Genomic DNA, 20,978 nt, shown 5'->3' with positions numbered 1-20,978 from the left:
ATCTCTGAGGAAGCTGAGGTTTACTTCTTGTGTCGTAAATGATGCAAAAGGCACCCAGAACAGTGTACACGAATCCTCTGTCTTTGTTATAAATCTAAGTATATAGACTAAATAAATAACTTCTTTCTGGGCTTGAAATCCTTACAGTGCACCAGACAACAAAAATTTGCGTTTTGGAGTAGCTCCTAGCATTCTTTAAAGCTGAAGGATCTCCTCTGCTCAAGAACCTGGGGCTCTTCCTCCTGGAGATAAGCGATGGTTATTTAAACTGGCTTGTCTTCTGCCTGGCCTCTTGGGCAGGAATTGGCACAATTCAGTCCATACCCACTGGGATGTAGGAGTGTATGGCAGCAGAATGTGAGGTTTTGAAGGTAAGATTAAACAAGTACTCTCTTTAAAAGAGCAAGGGGAAAAATCTGTGCTCTCGGGATTGCCTTTCTCAGCTCTGGTAGGAAACTTAGTGTACTTGGTACACTAAGGAATGATTTTTAGAGCAACTTAAATGCTTTTTAAGTTATTTCCTTCTCTTTCCAGAAAATGGAATTTGATATAGAAGCATACTGTTTTGAGTACCAGTTTAAAAATAGGATATTTTGGTTTAGTTTAGATATTTTTTTTTTAGGTAGGCATTAGTCTCCCAAGGAAAGTACATTCTGTTTCTCTGCATGTCATCTTATGAGCATTGCGTGTTCCCTGACTGGTAAGCAGTGCTGTCTGGCACACACAATACATTTTGACAGGTTGGCTCTTAAAATATGTATTATCTTATTCCGGAGGACATCAGCTGAGGTCTGGATCCTATATTGAAAGAACAGGAGAGAGGCAGGAATGATCTGGGGTTAACTGTGGAACACTGTTAGAAATGGAGGGGCAGCCAAAGAGATGGGCAGCAGGGTGTGCTGCAGTGAGGGTCACAGCAAGCAGCCCCAGCAGTGAAGGTGTCAGACTGGTGTTTAGGTGAGTGAGTGAGATTATGTGAGTCTGAGAGCTGTTTCCTTTATCTGAAGGTGGTGACCAGGATCAGATCTGATCATCCTTCTAAGTTGGAGGCATTCTGACTATTTTTCCCTGACCTCCCAGGGAGGAGAGGGAGAACAGGACACTGATTGCAGCCATTGCACAGACAAAATCAGAGAAGGAGCCCAAATAACATTTTCTTCCAGTCTTACCAAATCTCCTAGCCAAAGAAAGCATGAAATAACAACAGCTCTCAAGAAAGGCTAAATCGTTTGCCTGTACCAACAGATGTTTCTGTAAGCCATTGATTTTTAGGTTGTCCCAGCTTAAATACAGTACAGAGTTAAAAGGGTCTAAAGGGTAAAATGTATTTGGAAGAGTTTTCTCTACTTAAGAGAACTTTGTAAGCTGTTGGTGAAGCTGTAAACAAAGTTACACTAAAATATATATTGTCTTGTAGTTTAGGTTGTGTCGTTTTGCTTGTTACTGGCTGCCTGGGTTAAGAAAAGAAAATATTTTTCTTTCAGTAGCGTTCAGATCTTTTTGCTGGGTATTTTTTCTTATGTGTCTGCATTAAATAAGTCCATTTAACAAAACATGATCCTCTTATAAACATGGAATAATGACAGTATCCCACATATGGCTTTCATTAATTTTTGCATGTTTTGAAGTTGCCTTTTTTTCTCCTGAAGGCTGACTTCAGAAACAGAGATTAATGCTACATAATGGCCAAAATGACTAGCTGAGCAGTCAGCAGTTCTAACTTAGGATAGGAGGAGCTTCTCGTTAAAGTTATTTAACCTTTTCATATTAGGAAGGATATTTTTTCTGTACAGAACAGTGCTGTATAATCCACCCTCATCCCATTTATGATTACTGGTTTGCATTGATTGGACAGGCATCAGCTGATTATTTGCAAGCTTTCTTGCTTCTGAGTCTTGTAAATATTTTGGATTTTAGCCTGCTGAGAACTGTGGGACATCTCTCCCTTTTCTTCCCAAGAAAGCAAACCCCAACCCCTTCCTTGCATTCAATGGGAGGAGTTTAAGGTGATCTTTTACCCTTGAGCAGTCTTCCCTGTTATCTGCAGCTCCACAACCTTGGCAGCTCCTGAGATAGCCAGGCAGTAGACATCCAGATATGTGGAATGCTGTTGTTTGGCATTTTTGCCCCCACTTATCATTGTCCATTCAGTTAGGTTTATGGATTAGGTTTTGGGTTTTGGATCCATTATTCCACTTAGGAATTATACCTGCAACAAACTGCTGCAAAGGCATCATTGCAAAGCAGACAGAAGAGATGTTAGTTTATAACCCAAGAAATAAATATTATAGCATTTTTTTGTAAATGATGTCAGCAGTTGAGAAAATTCCACTCTAATGGCTATGTTTCAGCATATTTAGCTGTTAATTAAACCTATGTTTTATGTTCTGAAATGAGGTTACAGAGAACACATGCAGAGTGTAGCAGTGCTTATGGCAGTGTCTGAACAGAGCAGAGAAGGCTTTCATTCATGAGCCTGGTGAATCCTTGCCCTTGCATACCCATCTTTAGACCAGAGAGGTAAAAGTGGTGTAAAAATTAGTAAAACAGGTTTATTTCATATGGTTAACATTCTTTGCTGGGCTCTCGCACTGTTAATACATGTTTGTTTAATATTCTTTACAGAGGACTACCAGGGAAACAGATGAAACAGTGAGCAAATTAGTACTCCTGTGGTCCTAAAGCAGACCTCCCAGGCAGGAGTTGGAATCCAAATGCCTCCTCTCAACCTTTGTGTTGGATTTTGTTTCAAGTTTCCAAACACATGGGGAGAGGGTATGAAAATATTGGTCGGACGTAAGTGTAGGTTGGAGAGTGTGCTGGTGTGTCTGTTATTGCTGGGGAGAGAGGGTCCTGGCTACAGGCAGAGCATCTCACTTACCAGTCAGGTTGGAGCTCCTCCTTCCCACAAAGCAAACAAACACTGGAAGGGCAAAACAAATCCCACAGTGTCCTCTAGCCCCTGCCTGCAACAGCAGCCAAGTGAAAAACTGATCTGGAAATATGGTGGGTGCCTTTATATCAAGCATTGCTTTCCCTTCCAGACTGCAGATTGTCAAGTTACAAGATGGAAGAAAAGATAACTTTTTCCTTTTTGACAGAGTGCCCAGCCGGGACAGTACAGGGGTCGTGTGGGCTTCCTAGGGTGGCTGAATCCCAGCAACTTCAATTAAAAGGAAAAAAGAAAAAGGGAGGGAAGCTGAATCATTTTCTGGCATGATTCATTCGTTTGAATGACCTTCACTAGTTCTCAATTGGATTACAGTGGAGGCATGAAAGAATGGTAAAACTTGAATAATTTCCTCAGCTAAAGATGTGTCACTTTTATATTGTCTGTTAATTTTACTCCCTGATGCTGTACGTCACTCATTTTAGGCTTTATCCGCCAATTCATCTATGCAATCTGCTATCCTGTCCCTGATTTTAGCTCTCTTTTGATAGAAGCATCCCCAGACCTATCCTTGACCTGATCTCATTAGGGCGAGGCTCAGGCAGTGCTGCCTGCCCCTGTGCCATGCCTGCAGCAGTGGGTACTGAGCTGTTATGTGGGAAGACAATGTTTTCTACACTCTGCAAATGCAAGGCTGTCTGCTTTCCCGCACAAAACTCATCCTAACTTTCTGCTGCAAGGCTTTACTCCTTCTGGAATGTATTATTATGATATAAAGGAACATGGGTTTTTTTGGTGTGTTAGTCGATATCAAAGGTTTATCCCAGTGCTGTCAGAATATGTTTTGTTTTTTTTTTAATTATGCATGGTATACAATTGAAAAATTCCTTTTCAATTTGTCAGCTTTATAGGTAATGAAACATCCCCATCTTTCCTGCATTTGGGACAAATTAACTCCCCTACAGGATGAGTTACTGGGCATTGCTTGTTTGGGTACCATGTGGATTACGCAGCCCTTTAAGTATTTAGGGGATTTATGTGCAAACCAATTTCAAGTGACTCATGTAATGCTTACAATAGCTTGAAAACTCCTATAAATACAATTCTCTACTTTAAATCTGTTTATTTACACCATTATCTTTCCACATCCCAGAGGCTGGGATCACCAGAACCTGCACTGCTCCCAGAGCTACTAAAATGGTCAATAATCACATTCCATGTGGGGATCAAATCCTGTTTTAACTCTTCCGTTATTTGTTTACTTTCAGCTGCCTTTCAATAGGTGTTTTAGGGACTGAGCCCCTGAGCCACGCATTCTCATTTTGGAGAGAGTTTGGCAATGGTGGGCCATGTGCTGGGCTACTAGGATGGCAGCAAAGATAATTTCTCATTGTGAGAATGTACGATTTGCACATTGGAAATGGAAAACATGAAGTGAAATTGAAGCTGAGCTGACACCATCTGACATTGTCCAAGCTCCTACAGCTTTTCAGCCAGCCATCTCCATTTGCAGTTATTTTTGGTAAAGGCAGAACTGTATGTTGTAGACTGATGTAAGATCAGCTGAGAGGTTGCTAATCTCGTGTGTGGAATGTGTTTTTCCTGTAACCATTTGGGAGCAATAAGATGGGCAGTTTGCTTCCTCTGAAAGGATGTTCAGGCATGCTCCATGGCAGGCAAAAGCCTCGGCATTTTTCTGAAGGTTATTTGCACAATAGGAATTCCTGAGAAATGTACAGCAAGCCTCTGAGAAGTGCTAGAAAAGTGAAGGTCAGGAAATGGCTCAAGGTCTCTCAAGGTGTTTTTGTGTTTGTCATGGACAGGATCCACGTGACAAGACTGTGGGGGACCATCCTCACCCCTCTCCCTGCCACCTCTTTCTTTTGGATTCATAGGGGAGTCCAGTGTCACAGCCATCCTTTTGGGGCTGCCCACTTAAGAGGATGCTGCTCAGCTGGGCACAGGTGGGGCTTGCCACATCCATAGGGGTACACCCTAGACCAAAATATGATGCAGGTGGACAGGGTGGGCTGGTAGGGGTCAATCTCAACCCTTTTCTGTGTCTTTCAATCCTCTTGCAAGAATGAGAGATGCTTTCTTTCACTTAATCTATGCTAAGGTGTGCAGCATGAGTGCCTGCTGGTGCTCAGCCTCTGCCTCTTCGCCTCCAAACCCAGTGCTGGAGCATTTGTTCTCTGCAGTGCTGACCTGCCTCCCAGACATGCAGGATGTGCCTTCCCATCCAGTTTGGACACACTCCTCTTACAGGCTTTGCAGTATTTGAGTGCAGATTTCCTTTGCCTTATTTAGTTCTGGGGGAAAAAAGGAGGCTATTTTGTCTCTCCTGGCAAGGCCAGAAATGTAGAATTTTTAAATCACTTTCCAAAAAGCTGATTTCTTTGAAGAAAAGAGCAGTTTGAATTGTAATTATTCTCTTTTGCTGTCTGACAAATTTATTATCTCCTGCATCTAGTGCCCAATAGTGGGTTTTGACTTGCTTAAGAGAGGGAGAATTCTTTCATGTGCGGCTCCGTTAGTTCCTATCAGAGCCACGGTTTAAAATGTTAATGCTCCTCAGTATTTCTGCAGATTGCATCATTTTCAGTGTTTCATAACTATATGGCAAAAGTAATTTGAAACAGATAACAATAGTGCTGTCTGTTTTAGAATAACCATGATTTCCTTGTCATTAAGAGATCTGTTAGCAGGGAGAGGAGGAGAAGTTTTATCTGGATGAGTTACAGATCATATGGTGCAATTGAGCGCTTGCTTTTTCTTTTTCTTTTTTTTTTTTTCCTTCCCTTGAAATTCACAGCACTGGACTTTGGTTTGGATATGAAACGATTGGATAGTTTCAAACTCCTGTCTGCACTGAGCAGCTCAGTGCTTCCAGATGGTTTCAATAAGCATCCCAGAAGTGTCACATCAGCAGCCGATGGCCCGGGCTGTGCGCGTCTCCTCTCCATTTTGAGTCACTTGCAGGAAGAGAGAGCAGAAGACAGAATTATTCACTTGATGGAGTTGTTTTCTTTTCATCCTTATCCTCTGATTGTCTTGTGCATTTTGTTTCTGAGCCTAAATGCAGCGTTATGTTTAAACGTGCTCGAGGCATTCAGAGGATTGCTTTAAACAGATGGGCAAAAGGGGCTGGAAGCCCTTTTTGTGCTCTGTCTGAGCTGAGCCTGCGTTCTGCATCTCCTCTGCATGCCTGTGTGTCCATAGGGTTGTGTGCAGGGCAGGATTTCTACCCTGAAACAATGCAGCAAAAGCCCCACCTAACATGGGAAGGGAGTGATGGCCTCCCAAGTGGGAGTATGTCTGGCCCATTATCTACTGTTTGTTTATATTATGATGTGGGGTTTTTGTGTGCTTTTTTCTTTTCCTCCCCCCAGCAGTCCAAGATGGGTGGAAATTAAGATGAGATGAACTTCGGGTGCTTGCAGTCGTCACTGGCCTCCTGATCTTGGCTGTGACTCAGGAACATAACCACAGAAAAAAACTCTTGGAACAAATTAGGGATTTGGAAGCTTAAAGTTGAGAAGAGAGGGGAGAGAGAGGGATTTTTCTTACAGGTTTATTTGTTTTCTGTTGATCATTTCACTTTGTGGCTGAAAGCATAGAGCATCCAAGTGGATCAGTTGGCATTAACTTCCTGATCCTCGTTAGATCAGGAGGATGGCAGGTCTTCCTGAGTCACAGGCAGGGCACAGACACAAGTCCTGAGAGTCACCTGGCTAGCCCTTTCAACCTGCCTGCAATGTGCACCTGAAGTTTCTGCTCCCTGCTGCCCCATAGCAGCGTGCACTGGGTTACCTGTGGCTTTCAACCATACAAAGATGCTCTTGCCTAGCTTAGAAAAACTGTCCTCCTCTTCTTGATTTCCTGCTGTGAAAATTGCACATCTCCCAGTTCATCTCTCCACCTCCTTTGGCCAGAGACATTTCTCATTTCTCCTTACCTTTGGGAAGGGTGAGTGAATATGTGTGCAGCCACAAACGACATGGGGGTGGTGCAGCTACAGGGCTCCCCAGTCTCACATCTCCTGAAATATGCACTGTGCACTCAGTAGTGATGCTCAATGGCAATCTCCCAGTTGTCAGAGAGGCCCTGTGATTAAAGGGTGAAGTGTATTAAAGTGAAGCACAGAGCTGTGAAGTTGTCCCTTGGGTGAATCTTGACCAGTGGATGAGAAGCCTTACATGCCAGCAGCTATCAATAGAGTGATGTGAAAACAAAGCTAAACTGCTGTATTGGTTAAAAAATATATGGGTGCTACATAACAAACAGTAGAGCATCATTAAGGCATGGTGACCGCTGCAGATTCCTTTACCTGACCTGAATTCACACGCTTTGTTTATAGGTTCCTGTCTTGTAAATTTAGATTTGAGGAAATCCCAGCCTTTTATGGTAGTGTTTGAGGGGCTGGAATGCTGTCACAGCCATGTCTGATTCCTCATCTTGATGGGCACGTGATTGCTGGGATTCATTACATGTAGAGAAAACCAGTGACTCCAGAAAATCCCCAGAGCACTACCACATTTTGTGTGTGTCCTAATACTGAAAGCAGAAGCTTTGTTTGTTACTGGGAGGAACAGAGTCATTGGCTGAGCTCTCGCGCTGGGGATGTTGGAGCAGGGGAGACCTAAGAGGAGATCCTTCCAGTTGGCTGTGGGCTGGGGAGATGAAGCTTTGGGATGTGAGGGTGAGCCTGCAGCCTTGTGAGAGCGGGGTGGGATGCCTTGCAGTGACTAGGTAAGAGCCACGTGCCGGGAGGAGGTGACATGCTGTGTCCCTGTGCTGCTTCAGCATGGAGGTCGTCTTCACCCTCTGTGCCCAGTGCTGGGCCTGGTCACTGCACTGCCGAGCAGTGAGGTAATGATGGCCCTCAGCTGGGGCATCATTATCATCCAGCTTCATTTCCCGCTGGGTCCTGAGGGCAATTAGGCTTTTGCATGATCTGACTGTACAGATCAGGGGGTGTCACACCCAGCATAGCCCAAAATAATGTTGACCATTTCTGCGAGCTCCCATTTTTCATTATTTTCCTAAAGAGGTGTGTGAGTCAGTTCCTGTAACTCACGGGCAGACTTGAGTTTGGATGGACAGAAGAGCAGATAGCACTAAAAAGTGAGGAGCTCCAGCATGGTGGGATTTCTGGATTTAGGCCTCCTCTGGAAGAGTTTTCTTGCATTCATGTGCTGCAAACTCATTCTGATCCGCAGTGGGAGCATCCACCAGCTGTTGGTTAGGATGGCTTTTTGAGATCTGCAATTAAATGTTGGTTTGATAGCACTGGTTCCAACATCTGCTTCTCCTGCTTTGCAACATAAATTTAACAATCTTTGTTTCCAGCTTTCTCCCCAAACTAAAGCAGCAAGTTTCCTCAGTGCAAACTCCTGCACTCAGATCTAACCCCTGAACCTCTTCCTTTCCCTTTTTCCTCTCTTTTTCTTTTTCTTTTTTTTTCTTTTAAGCCGCCCCCGTTCCCTTTTGAATCGGTGAATGAGAGAATGTCTAAAGCCAGGGAAGGATGGAAACATTTTCTCCTTGGTGAGGTCAGGGTGGGGTGGAAAGCGGAGGGGGCTGCGAGGGGGCAGTTTGAAAACAGGAAACCATGTGGCAGCATGCATGCAGGGCCCAGCTGATGTGAATGAGCTATTGAGAGGGGAGAGACTTGCTGCCTAGCCCAGCGTTAGAAAAACTGAGAAACCCTGTGTTTGCCCTTTTTTTTTTTTCCCCCTCAAAGAAAAAAAGCTCTGCTTCTCAGAATAAATGAGATAAACTTGTATCTTCCTGAGTACGAGTTACTGAAATCTTTTGCTTCCTTTTTTATTTTTTTTTTGGGTGCACTGATTGAATCATAAGTTTCCATCCCCGTTTTGGGGAAGCGCTGAGCCTGAATTTGTCTGTCTGTCTGTCTGTCATCCACCTGGCCCCAGGGCAGAGGGAAACACAGCCGTCCTCCCTGTCCTCGGCTCTCCCAAAATGCGTCCTTTCACTTCTCCATCTTTGCATCGAGAAAACAGGCTGAGAGCCTGAAGCAGGAGGTGCAAGGAGCTGCTGATGGAAAGCTGCTGCTTTTTCTTCCTCCACTCCCATCTCTTTTTTTTTTTTATTTATTTTTTTCTTTCTTTCTTTCTGAGGAGATGAATCACGCTCCCACAACTGTAAAGACATTTTCAAAGCTGAGAACGCTGGTGATGCAGTACTAAAAAGGCAAGTAGGGCCGTCCCAGCTCAGGCCAGGAGGGAGTGGCTTTATTTCATTATTTTCTTTCCTTTTGCCCTGTGCTGTCATTAGAAATTTAAACTTAACGCAAAACCGAGCCCTCCTGCCTGCTCGGCTGAACGGCGGACGGACTCAAAAGGAAGAAAACACCTTTTTTTATTGTTTCTTTCACATCTTTGTGTGCTGAAAGAAAACTCACGTTGGTGACAGTATTTACTTTGGATACAGTGATCGACTTCTTTTTTTTTTCCTTTTTTTTTTTTTTCCTTCTGAATCAGACACGTCGTGGCTGAGCCTTCCTCCTGCTTTTCTCCCTTGGAGCATCAGGGTTCCCATCGCATCTGTCTGGCTTTTGTTCTCTATCAGAATTTTTATTCTGATGCTTTTTGGATATCAAAGTTGTCTGGAAAACTTTTTATCATTCTTATTCATATAACAGGAAGGCTGATCCCATTCTTAGCAGCTACAAAAGAAGTAATATTCGTATGTATAAAGCTCTCTCGATATACCTTCTGTTTTCTATAAGTTGCTGTGTTTGTATAAGCAAATCTGTTCCAAGAAGACTTTATCAACCGGTCGCAGCTCTGGGATTTTCTTTTTCCTGTTGAGAGGCTCGGAGCGGCGGGGACTTCTCTGAGCACGCGTGCGTGTGGCCAAGGAGCACAGCAGACACTCTGGGGTTCATGGTGGGCTCTGCTCCCTACACTTTGCCTCTGCTCGCGGCCCTTTGGACAAAATGTACGAACGGCACAAGAGGCGGTACAGCCTGTGCGACATCTCCAAGGTGGACAGGACTGTAGATGTGGTGTTGTTAAAGGTATGGTGGTTGTTTACGTTGCTTATCCTGCTCCTTCTCTCGGTTGGGGTTCAGTTGGAGGAGCTTGCGCCCTTCAGCATGCAGATGGGTTGCAGTGGTGATGCTTGGCATGAAGTGGTTTGCTGTTATCTCAGAATTATCCATCGTAGCATGCAACCACACTTCCAGAGAATCATTCTGGCCATCTTTCCCCGGTCTTCTCTCCCCCTTAAGCGCTTCTATTGTATTTTGCAAACCTCACAAGTCACAGGTGTTTTTTCTGTGCCGTTCAGTCAAGGATTTTCATTTCCAGTGTTCATTTTTGGAGTGAAACGTGGCCACCCTCTCCTTTCCCCAAAGATAAATCCTGCTGAAAAAGGCACGGTGGATCCTCCCTTGCCTCTGTTTTTGTTTATATTTGAAAGGTGTTGTTCTTATTGTTTGGGTGTGAATTTTGTCAGAAGGTTGGTCAGAGCAAGAGCCGGGAGCAGCTCTTGGCTTATTGTCCCAGCGTTCCTTCGCTAATCTAAAATTAGCAAGCGCTCCACCAAATGGCACAGTGGCAGTCTGGGAATGTCTTCTCCCTAACAGCTTTTTGGAGCTTCAGCAGTTTCCTGGCAAAGTGGATGGAAATCGGAAAGCAGCCAGAGAGACTGCAAAACACAGCTTGCTTCTGATATCTTAACTCCTGAACGAGCGTTTCTTTCTGCCTCTCTCTTCTTCTCTCTCTGTTTCCTTTTCTTAGCAGAGGCAGTGGGTTTCTGCACCACCGTGGGGCTTCTTTTGCATGGGTTTTGCTTCATGCCCATTTTCAGGGCTAGTACAAAGGCTGAAGAGAGAAATATTTTTATTTTCAGTGATCCTGGTTCTAATTCACATGCACTAGGATGGACCTAACACTTCTTAGGTTAATTAGCATTGTTTAGCTATGGAAGTTGTTCTTTTTTTTTTTTTTTTTTACTTTAATTGAATGAATCCTTTGGTGTTTGTTTGGTTTTTTTTGTGTGTGTGTGACACCAAGCAGAAATAACTACAACTAGCTTTCTGTACCAACATGATCTTGTTGAGTAATGTTTGAACCTTTATCTTAATGTTAGAATCCCGTGGGATTCAATCTCTAGATAAACCTTATGAGTCATTAAGAGCTGTAGACATACTGTGCACACACTACTTGTGTCAAATCACTGCTTAATGAGACTGGGAAAAGAGGTACCCCTGACAAGTTTGGTTGCAAATATAAAAAAGACAATCTTTTTCTTCATAAAGAGTATCTGGATGCCTTGGTTGAAATGTAATTCACTATAATTATCTGACTTCAGTATTTCTGATGTCACTAGTTCCCTAAATTAGTTTTTTGTTCAGCAAAGCTTAGATTTTATAACAAAGTATGGCTCTTGTTAGTTCCCACTAGTATTTTCCTAATTGAGTTTCAAAACTGTGGGTTATGATGTCTGTTCCTGCAAATGACTCAGTGTCCATACATGTGTGCATGTGTGCACGCATTGCTGCTCTGAACATCGGCTGTAAATAGTGCGAATGTTTAAAATAGAGGGTGCCAGTGACAGCTACGTTACAAGCAGCTTAATCTTGTTATTTAGTCATTCTTATGCTTTAGCTGGTTTCTATAGCATAACCAGTAGATTAAATCAAATTTTGATGATCCAGGGATCTAAGCCAGCATTAGACTGCGTCAGTGGCAGATCATCTCTTGACGTTAATGGGAGCTGGATCAGACCCTTAACGAGAGAGCTATTTGGGGTTTGGTTTTTTTCTTTGGTTGGTTTTGTTTTAAATTAAAATACTTATCTGGGTCACCGTATTTCAGTGTGTAGGCTTTTCTTAAGTGTCAAACATTGAATAGCAAATAAATATCCTTACAGCAAAACCAAATAGAGTCTTCATTTACAGTGATTGGAATGAACCTGTAACAATATACCTGCTAAATGCTTGGCACCTTTCAGTTTGGCCTGCTGATCAGCTTGTGCAAGCTGTCTTTTCTATGGGTAGTAGGTGAATACGTTCTTTTCTTCATTTGAAGATGAGGAACTCAGTAATCATGAAATAGGAAAGAAAAACAGCTGATGGGGAAGGCAACTGGAACAAGCTGTGAACAAAGAATGTCTTTTGTCATTTTGGCTGCTGTGTGTTTATAGATGGTATTTTCATAGAACCACAGAATCATTTGAGTCGGAAGGGACCCTTGAGGCCACCTGGTCTTACTCCCCTGCATTGAGCAGGGACACCTACAGCTGATCAGGTACTCAGAGCCCCATCCAGCCTGATACATTCTCAAAAGAATTGAGAACCAACTCAATACCAACTATTTTGCAATGCATGTGCCTTCTTAAGGATTGCTATGTTGGGGCTAAAATTTTCCATGTTTAGATTGTGCCTGAAAAAGTGGTTTGTAAAGTTACAAAAAAAACCTCAGCAATTTTGAGGGCTGATGCACACAGTTATTTTTTGCTTTAAGATATGTTCCATGTCCTCCCCACACATGAGCACAAGAGGCAGTGGGTAAATCCATGTCTTAGCTTGCTGTTGAGGGTAGAATTTCATCTTTACTGTAGCTCTTTTTGCTGCTCCAGCAATGCAAACATGATGTTCTTGGTTATTGACCACAGTGGTTTGCCACTGTACAGAAAGCCCTAGTTGATGCAGAAATGGCATAACAATTTGACATCATCTTTCCTTCTGAAATCGCATTGCAGCAGATGAAGAAGGTGTGGGTTGGGTGGGATATCTGCTTGCTGAATGATTAATTGAGCCCCAGTCAGCTCCAGGCAGGGTAAAGCAGTTTGCACTGCATTATTCCTAGGCCCAAAATGGGAAGTCTCAATGGGCCCGTGTGTGAGTTGGCAGCTGTATCCCATGTGGTGCCTGCCACCACAAATAGAGCTGTCTGGGGACAGAATACAGATACCATCAGCGCTGGCACCTTGCAAGTACATGCAGTTAGAGAAGTGTCCAAGTCTGGATAACAAGGCTGTTCTTTGCAGTTAGAGAATAAGAAATTGGCTTGTTTTGAGAATGGGAGTCTGAGCAATCACAACTGGAAATGTTGGGGTTTTTTTTCGTTTTTTCATTGATCCTGTCTACATGACAGCTCTGTAGGTGAAAGCTCAAGCTGTTACTGGTAAGCAGAATTGTGCTTAAGTTTTCTTCTTAAGTAGGGAAAAAAGTTTTCAGTTAGCTGCTCTTTGGATAAACAGATCTCATTGAGCTGCACCATCTTCTTTCCTGCTTTGGGGTCTGGGGCTGAGGGAAGCACTGTCCTTTGTCATTGAGTTTTGTGGCCCTAAAGCAAATCTACTCTTTAATCCTGAAAACAGCATCTACCCACAGTGATTTTGTTCCTGAAGGTTCAGTATTAAGAGGTATTTATTACAATGCGGAAAACTTCATTTGTTCATGCCTCCTGTAGAACTAGAACAGGGAAGTTAGCTTAAATAATATGGAAGAGTTTTCACACAAACATTTATGTGCCCAAGGTTAATTGCTCCCATTTTTAGTCAGGACTTGTTATTTTTTTATGTAAAGCCATTGTTCTTGTATTCAAAGCTTAATTAAAGGTTGTTATTAACAGGGCTCTAATTTTGCTACTGGCGGAATATCCCCCAGTGCCAAGGGCGGAAAATGTTCTTGGGCAAGATGCTCACTTTCCATCTGGGACATTGCCAGGAAGAAAAGTGTACTCTAGGAATTCAGCATTGCTCTTACACCGCAAAGTGCTAATTTATTCAGCCATTTAATATGTCCTGTGGTTGTAGGAGCCTCTTCCTTTAGTGTGGTTCTTTTCAGCACTGTGTGCTTGATGCTGTGAGCAAGGACCTCCATGAAAAATTGTTGTACCAATACTGGCATTCAATAAAGGTAGAAGGTTTGATGTAGTGTATTGACTACACTAGATGATAAATAGATAATAGGAAAGTGTTGTCACTTTGTCCTTTTTGAGATAAATTGGAGGATGGTGTCTGTGTCCTTCATTCACGCTGTAAAACCTTCCAGTAAGCCTAAAGCAAGAAAATGCACAGGGAATTACAATATCTATCTATCTATCTAAAAAGGTAAGTAAATTGATATGTCCCAATGCTATCTGGAAAGGTGATTATCAAAGCATTGCTTTGAATTTTTGCTCTTGAGCTTTGTGCAGGTGCAATTTGTTTGCATCAATGGCTGCTGAAGGGGGATGGTGGAAATCCTTTTCCAGGTGCCCCATCTCTCACACTGCTCTTCCAAGAGTTTTGCAGTTTCTTAAAAGGTGTTTGTTTTTTTTTTGAAGGGGATGAATTAGCTGTAATTCATAGTTCAGGAATTAAAAGGTAACAACGAGATTATTCTGTTACCAATGAAGCTGTAAAGTTAGAAGTTTCTTAGAAGAAACGTTGAAAAGAGTATCCTACGGGAATTTCTTTGAGGAAGGTCCCTAAAGAAAAGTTTAGATTTGCATTAAAACTTTTGAAACAGTTTTATCATTTCTGATTATGAAACAGATTAGTTATAATTGCAGTTAAAGAAATAAGTTTAATTTTTGCTTTTCCAATCCTTCTATAGGTTATTCAGATCTTTCCTAATATCTGTTACTGCTCAGTATGACGCACAAGTACTTAATGATACACCAAACAAGCTCAAATTACTCTATTAAATATTTTCCTTTATGCTAGATTGGAAAAAAAAAAAAAAGAAAAAAAGAAAAGAGAGAGAAATGGAAACTTACAAAATTAGGGCAAAGTTAAAACAATGTGGAAGGAAGATGAATCTCTAGAGATTTGCTAGGAAATGAAAGTTAAAATCATGTTCTTTCTGCTCAGGGATGTTTGGTGCTGATTTATAGTGGTAACTGTGATGGTGACAAGTGCAAACTTTCAAAGCAGGAGAAGATTTCCTGAGAGGTCAGTGTGTTCCTGTTGTGAAATGGAAGCACTGTCAGAAGAGTTCAGATGAAACCAGAGGGAGGAAGAAAAGGGCATTGCTATGGTTATCACCCCATCTAAATCATCTGAGTTACAGGAAGGCCTGGCAGGTTTGGGAAGCTCCAGTGCCTGCCTTGAAGGGAAGCTCTCATATGGGGGCAGTCCTGTGTAGGAGGCTGTGAAGGGCATGACAGCTTGTCCCCAAAAGCCAGCACGGCGGAAGTGAGGAGAGGAAACTTTGAAATGTCATCTGAGGAGGAGGAGCAGATTCTGGTGGGCAGACTCTGAGAGGGCTGGAAAGGGTTAGAGAACTCCCCCAGACAGATGGGTGCGCGGGGGAAAGGAAGGAAGAGCCGGGGGAGATGCTGAATAGGAAGCAGAGGGAACAGAGGCTGGCGGTCACTAATAGCTCCCACATGATGGAGAACATCGCGGCCTGTTTGGCTCGCAGATTGTCTAGTGCTGTCCTTTTCTTATGCAAAAAGGCTTCTGTACTAAGTCACGTCGAGTTTCAAATTAAACGTCTGCGGGAAAATGTCTCTGAGATTCAGGAAATACAGGCGTGCGTGCCCAGAATGAACAGCACAACTGTCTGCTGCCTGCAGCCCCAGCTGCTGTCCTGAAGCCCTCTCTGGACATTTGGTCTGCTAGCGTTTCACAGGCACACAGAAAATCCTCCGGGATTCACTTTTTGGTGCCTGGGGACATGCTCCCATGATTCATTCAGTCTGAGCTGCAGATAAACACAGTCAGGCTTCGGCATGGAAAAATAACTGGTTCTCTCCTGGCATGCTTTCAAATGCTGCATATTGAAGCTCTGTTCCCAGGGACTATTTCTTATTGCCTTCTGCCATCTGATCACCGCATCCTCTCTGCTCGTACCACGGTGATGTGGGATGCCCAGCAGCAATAGGCTATAATCAGTGTGGGCATAGTGGAAAGCAAGGGTTTTTTTTATTGTCTTCTGTGGCCGTCAGCCTGAGGTCCTGTTGTCAAGCTCCTCTTGTGGCTGAACAAGGGCTAAGGGAAGAAGGGAGGAATAGTTTTGTTATGTGTGAGTTTCATGTGTCTGCAAAATTCCAAAGCAACCTCATTTCTGATTATTTCATACTAGTACATCCCCCCACCATGGTGATCAGGTGCTTTTATGATGGCATTTTCCCTGCAGCCCATGCTGTCTGCACCCTCAGTTCAGCTGCTGAGGAGGGAATGCAGTACTCAGTGTTCTGCAATGTATGATGGGTTTTGTGTTTTCAGTATCTGTGGACCACCCAGTTTCCTGAGAGCCGCAGTAAACCTCCCTCAAATCCTGTCTGGTCTCTTTTTGGCATAGGGAACACTTATGTATAGTAGTGGTTTCCTTTGTTAGTGTTTTGGTGGTGATTATTATTATTCCTGAATTCGGGCTGCTGAGATAAATACTTCATAATGCTTCATTTTGTGCATATTCATGTACATTTGAAAGAGCACCTTAAACTTCAGTGTTACTTTCTCATTACTGCTTTTTCTAGAAAAAAAAAAAAAAAGCAGACATTTTCAATACTTGGCAAAGGATAGAGCTGGCTGGGTAATGGGAAAAATATTCAAATCTTTTTTGAAAAAATGCCAATGTCTATAATGCATTTTCAGGGAATGACTCAACTGGTTCTATTAAAGGAAAAAATATAACATTAATTCAGCCTAATTTAATGTGTTCTACCACAGTCAACTGGTTATAAACAGTCTTGAATCTTCTAATTCTTTGCTTGCTTTCTGATAATTATTGAATAAAGTGCTTCATTATCATTTTCCAGCAGTGCATGTTAATATAAACCAAGAGTAGTTTCCATTAATTTGATGGAGCAACATCAGTGTAAGAGTAAGAAGAATGAGACTCAGTGTGTTCAGGAAAGAGTAACGTTCAAACCATTCAGAAGGAGGCAAAATTTGATTTTATATCAAGATGGATCATTCCTTCATTTGTGTAGACTTGAGCAAATTTGCTTTTATCCCCCCATGTATGTTCAGACTCAATGTCTAGATGTGCCTTTAATTACATGTACTCCAAAGTAGGCTGTGCTCTGGCTCAAGAGAAAAGAATATTAATCTGATGTTTATTGACTTTACAGCTCTTCTAAGACTGAAAAATATGTATAGACTCTGTGGTGAAGTTTAATCGCTGAGGTTAGATATCCCTGAGTGCAACTGGTGAAATGGTGTGGGGCAGCAGAAAAGAGAGAAGATGGGTATGCATGTGTGTGCAAATGCATATGTTTGAGCAGTGGTGCAGGAAAGGACTTGAGATGTGTATGCATAGGAAAGTCTGACGGGTCTTATATTAATGTATATATGAGAATTCAATGAGCAGAGGCAGGGAGCAATTAATGGGATGAAAACCAGGCTGTGGAATACCTGGAAGCAGGGAGGGATGCCCAGGGCTGTGCACTGACTCACCTTGAGGCCTCACTCTGGTAGAGCATGAGGCCTTTGGCTCTCCTGGGAAACTCATTTTTCTCCTCTCTGACCTTCCTGAGCATGAGCTGCTGGCTGGGAAAGTTATGGCATCCTCTCTACTGGAGGATTTTACAGGTGTGTTGCATGAAGGCCTCTCAGATTGTAGCCAAGCTGGACTTGGAGCAGCACAAAGGGACTACGTGATCTGTCAAAGGCCCTTCCAACCCCATTTTGTCATCGCAGAAGTATGGAGGCGGACAAAACCTGATCAAGAAATATGTAGTGCAGAAAGCAGCCAACAGGTCTTGGGGGAGTGCTGGCTTTGCTCAATGGAGGCCCTGGAGGGAGACTCTCCATTGCAGAGCAGTGGGTGCAGGCCAGGCTGGGACAGCAATACTGTGCTCATCAGCTCATGAGAAGAGGAGGAGGAAGGTGGGTTCTTAGAGCAATGAGCCCCATCAGAAGTAGAAGGGTCCTGGGATAAGGATAAGAGTCTGGTGAGGAGGGGCAGGATGACTAAGGAAATTTGGTGACAGGTTAGAGGCAAAAAAGCAAAAATTCTGTCTGTCAGAGAAGAGGGAAAGGAAAGCCAAAGAGAGGGTAGGCGAAACATTTGTCATGTGAAGTAAGACAAGTCATCCGTTTGAGCAACTATTTAGTTAGAACATGTGAGACCCTGTGTGTTGAAGCAAGTGAGGAGCAGCCAGGCGGGAGGGGAAACAACTTCTGGGTTTGGTCTCAATGGGATTTGTGTTTGGAAAACGCGTTCATCTAGGAAGAACAGCCAAACTGCTGAAGACGAGAGAGTGAAGGGGTTTCCAGACCAGTTATAGACAAAAGCAGTGAGAAACGTGTGTTGGGTGAGCCAAGGGCCATGGATAATCCAGCAGACTTCAGGGTCAAAAAGCTGGACTAAAGAACCGAAGTGAGGAAGAGTAAAGCACAGGAAGAAGGCTGAGCACAGATCAGTCATCCCTACTGAAAGACTGGAAGTTACGGGCAGGATGAGGAGCAGGGTAAAATGATAAGGCTGATGTTGAAATAAATCATGTGATGTTTCAGTGTTAAAATGGGATTTTCTAAAATAGTCATCACTGCAGTTAATGCAAACATGTGAAGTCAGATGTACAAAGTGCTTCTGGTCATGACCTGGATACTTCTGTAGTCCTCATTTCTACATTATCAGAGCTCCCTGCCTTCTTTAAGGTAATTATACTTGGAGCAGTGTGGGTAGTAAGAAATGACTATTCTTTAGATAGTGAACTGAGAAAGTAGGGGAGTATCTTGCCTGAAGTCCCACAACAAATGGAAGAACTGAAGCCAGGTTTCTTGAGATCTCCACTAGTAGCTTAAACTCTGGCTCATCCTTTCTCTGAACTCCTGCCTTGAGCGGGAGCCACTTCTCCATCATACTTTCCACAGAGAAACACAGTTTTTGGCGTATTGTAGTGCTTTGTTTAGCGACGCTGAAGAAAATAATGGTAAATTACTTTTGCGATTATTATTATTATAATGGAATTAAGCCATAACTATATATCCACTGGTTGATGCAGAATTAAGTTGCAGAAGAGGCTAATGGAGATGATAGCAAAAGCAGCCTTTTTTTTTTTTTTTTTTTTTTTCTAATTTGCTGTTGCCTTTTCTTTCAGATAAACCGTGAAAGCTGGTGCTCACTGGAGCCATGTCCTGACTCTTCGCTGCTGGAGCGCAAGCGGACAGGAGAATCTCCAGGTAAGCTGTGGGTTCTTGGCCAGCATGCATTCAGTAGAGCATCCCTCTTGTTCTCCTTGCTGCTCTCCTCGACTTTTCTTTCCTTTTTTTTTTTTTTTTTTTTTTTTGGTCATCCTAACCTCAATGGAAAAAAATATATAAGCTAAAGAAAATGTGTAACAACTCTATCATGAGTCATTGTTAGTACAGGGTTGCAGCGCTTGCAGTGAGCTGAGTGGTGTGTCACCTTCTTAACTGTGCACTTGAAATGTTTCAGTATTTCAGTTTTCTATCAGATTTTAGACGTGTGATGGAGAAAGCAGACGTTTTCTAGTCAAAATGATAATATAATAAAAGGAAAAAAGGCCAAAATTTTAAATTCTCTTAATCCATATTCAGATGAAGATTAGTGGCTTCATGGGTTTTTTTGCTTATTTATTTATTTTTTTCCTAAAAGTTCCCATGATTTCCAGACTTCAGGAAACAGAAAGGCAGTTCAGAGCCATCGTTCCCACACCCTGCCCACCAGTCCTGCATGCTGGCGGGTGCTCTCTGTCTCTTCCACAGGGACAGAAAATCTCGTCTGGCAAGTTTCAAAGAGGGCTTCGTGTCCAAGATAGGAAAAAAAAAAGCATTTCCTTTTGTTGAATCATGCGTGTTCAAAACAAATACAGTAATTTACCAGTGCTCTGAATAGAGACTTTGCTTGGACTTTTCATTGAGTACTTGTTTTACTGTCATTGTGAGTAGAAATCTCACCTGAATCTCCTTCAATTTATCTGAGATGCTTGAGAGAAAAATGGGGATTGAATCACTATGGAATTGAAATTCAGAGTATGGGCTAGGAAGTGACATTTTGAGTGACTGACCTGAAGGGCTTATTCTAGCTAGATGTCCTATTGAAGTGAAAGAAGCCTCTTCTCTTCTCTTCTCTTCTCTTCTCTTCTCTTCTCTTCTCTTCTCTTCTCTTCTCTTCTCTTCTCTTCTCTTCTCTTCTCTTCTCTTCTCTTCTCTTCTCTTCTCTTCTCTTCTCTTCTCTTCTCTTCTCTTCTCTTCTCTTCTCTTCTCTTCTCTTCTCTTCTCTTCTCTTCTCTTCTCTTCTCTTCTCTTCTCTTCTCTTCTCTTCTCTTCTCTTCTCTTCTCTTCTCTTCTCTTCTCTTCTCTTCTTCTCTAAAAAATGCTGTGACTTACAGGTTAGGATGGTCATGATCAGTGAATAGCTATTTTGTAAGTGTTTTACAAGAGAGCCTGCAGTATCATCACGCTGCTTCTTTACTAATTATTTCCCTGCATCCCTTGAGTCTATGTATGATGTTTTTATGCTTTGGACTTTTTGTGCTCCATTTGGCTGCAAAATTACATGTGCTCATTTGACTTGATGAATTTATAATCATGCAGACATACGGGTCAATATTAGTTATACACTTATTATCTAATACAATAATATGCTATAGAAATATATGTAGTATACAGTCAGCTATATCTGCAGGCATAAATTAATAATTACAGTAGTACATGTCTATGACACACTGAGGCAAGTTTGAAGATGACAAGGGAAATGTGCTTTTGTCTGACTGCAACAACAGGAAGAGCTCAGGCTCTGCAAGTGCTGGCATTTCAGAAATATTGTAATGACTTCTCACATGTCCCACTGTAGTCATGCCCTGACACCTTTCTAATATGACTAATGTAAAAGTACACAACTTGAAAGGGAATGACAACTTTTTCACCAGCTGAATAGTCCTGCAGTAATCAGTTGTAGGGAGACAGTCCTCAAATCTTGGAGGAAAACTTCAGGACTTCTAGCTTCACATTTTCTGCACATGCTTTGGAGATGCACTGCAGCTACTTAGCTCTCGGTGTGGAATAAGAGGGCTCAGCCCCACGTTGGAGGCTATGAGGCTTTGGAAAATGTACGTAAAGGAGTTGTTTGAAAATTTTCATCCTAGGGCTTTTTACTGTTTAACTTTTTTTCTGTATTATGTGGAGAAGTGTGTTGCCATCATGT

At 42.5% G+C, this 20,978-nt stretch overlaps 1 protein-coding gene across 8 annotated transcripts in view; it reads left to right on the top strand.

Moving 5' to 3' along the window:
* The window catches only part of AKAP13 (A-kinase anchoring protein 13), a 195,501-nt gene that overhangs the window by 116,073 nt on the left and 58,450 nt on the right, over positions 1 to 20,978 (top strand). For 7 of the 8 annotated variants that reach the window (XM_031587751.2, XM_090149022.1, XM_090149025.1 and 4 more), the window contains one exon: positions 18,910 to 18,991. In XM_031587751.2, coding sequence (XP_031443611.2) covers positions 18,910 to 18,991 — 82 coding nt within the window. Of the gene's footprint in view, positions 1 to 8,861; positions 9,936 to 18,909; positions 18,992 to 20,978 lie in introns of those variants that run through there. The other variant, XM_090149028.1, reaches the window with a different exon arrangement.

The sequence above is a fragment of the Phasianus colchicus genome, chromosome 12, assembly GCF_987193195.1.
Source record: "Phasianus colchicus chromosome 12, bPhaCol1.hap1.1, whole genome shotgun sequence".
Classification (NCBI taxonomy): Eukaryota; Metazoa; Chordata; class Aves; order Galliformes; family Phasianidae; genus Phasianus; species Phasianus colchicus.
This window is presented reverse-complemented; position numbering and strand designations above follow the sequence as displayed.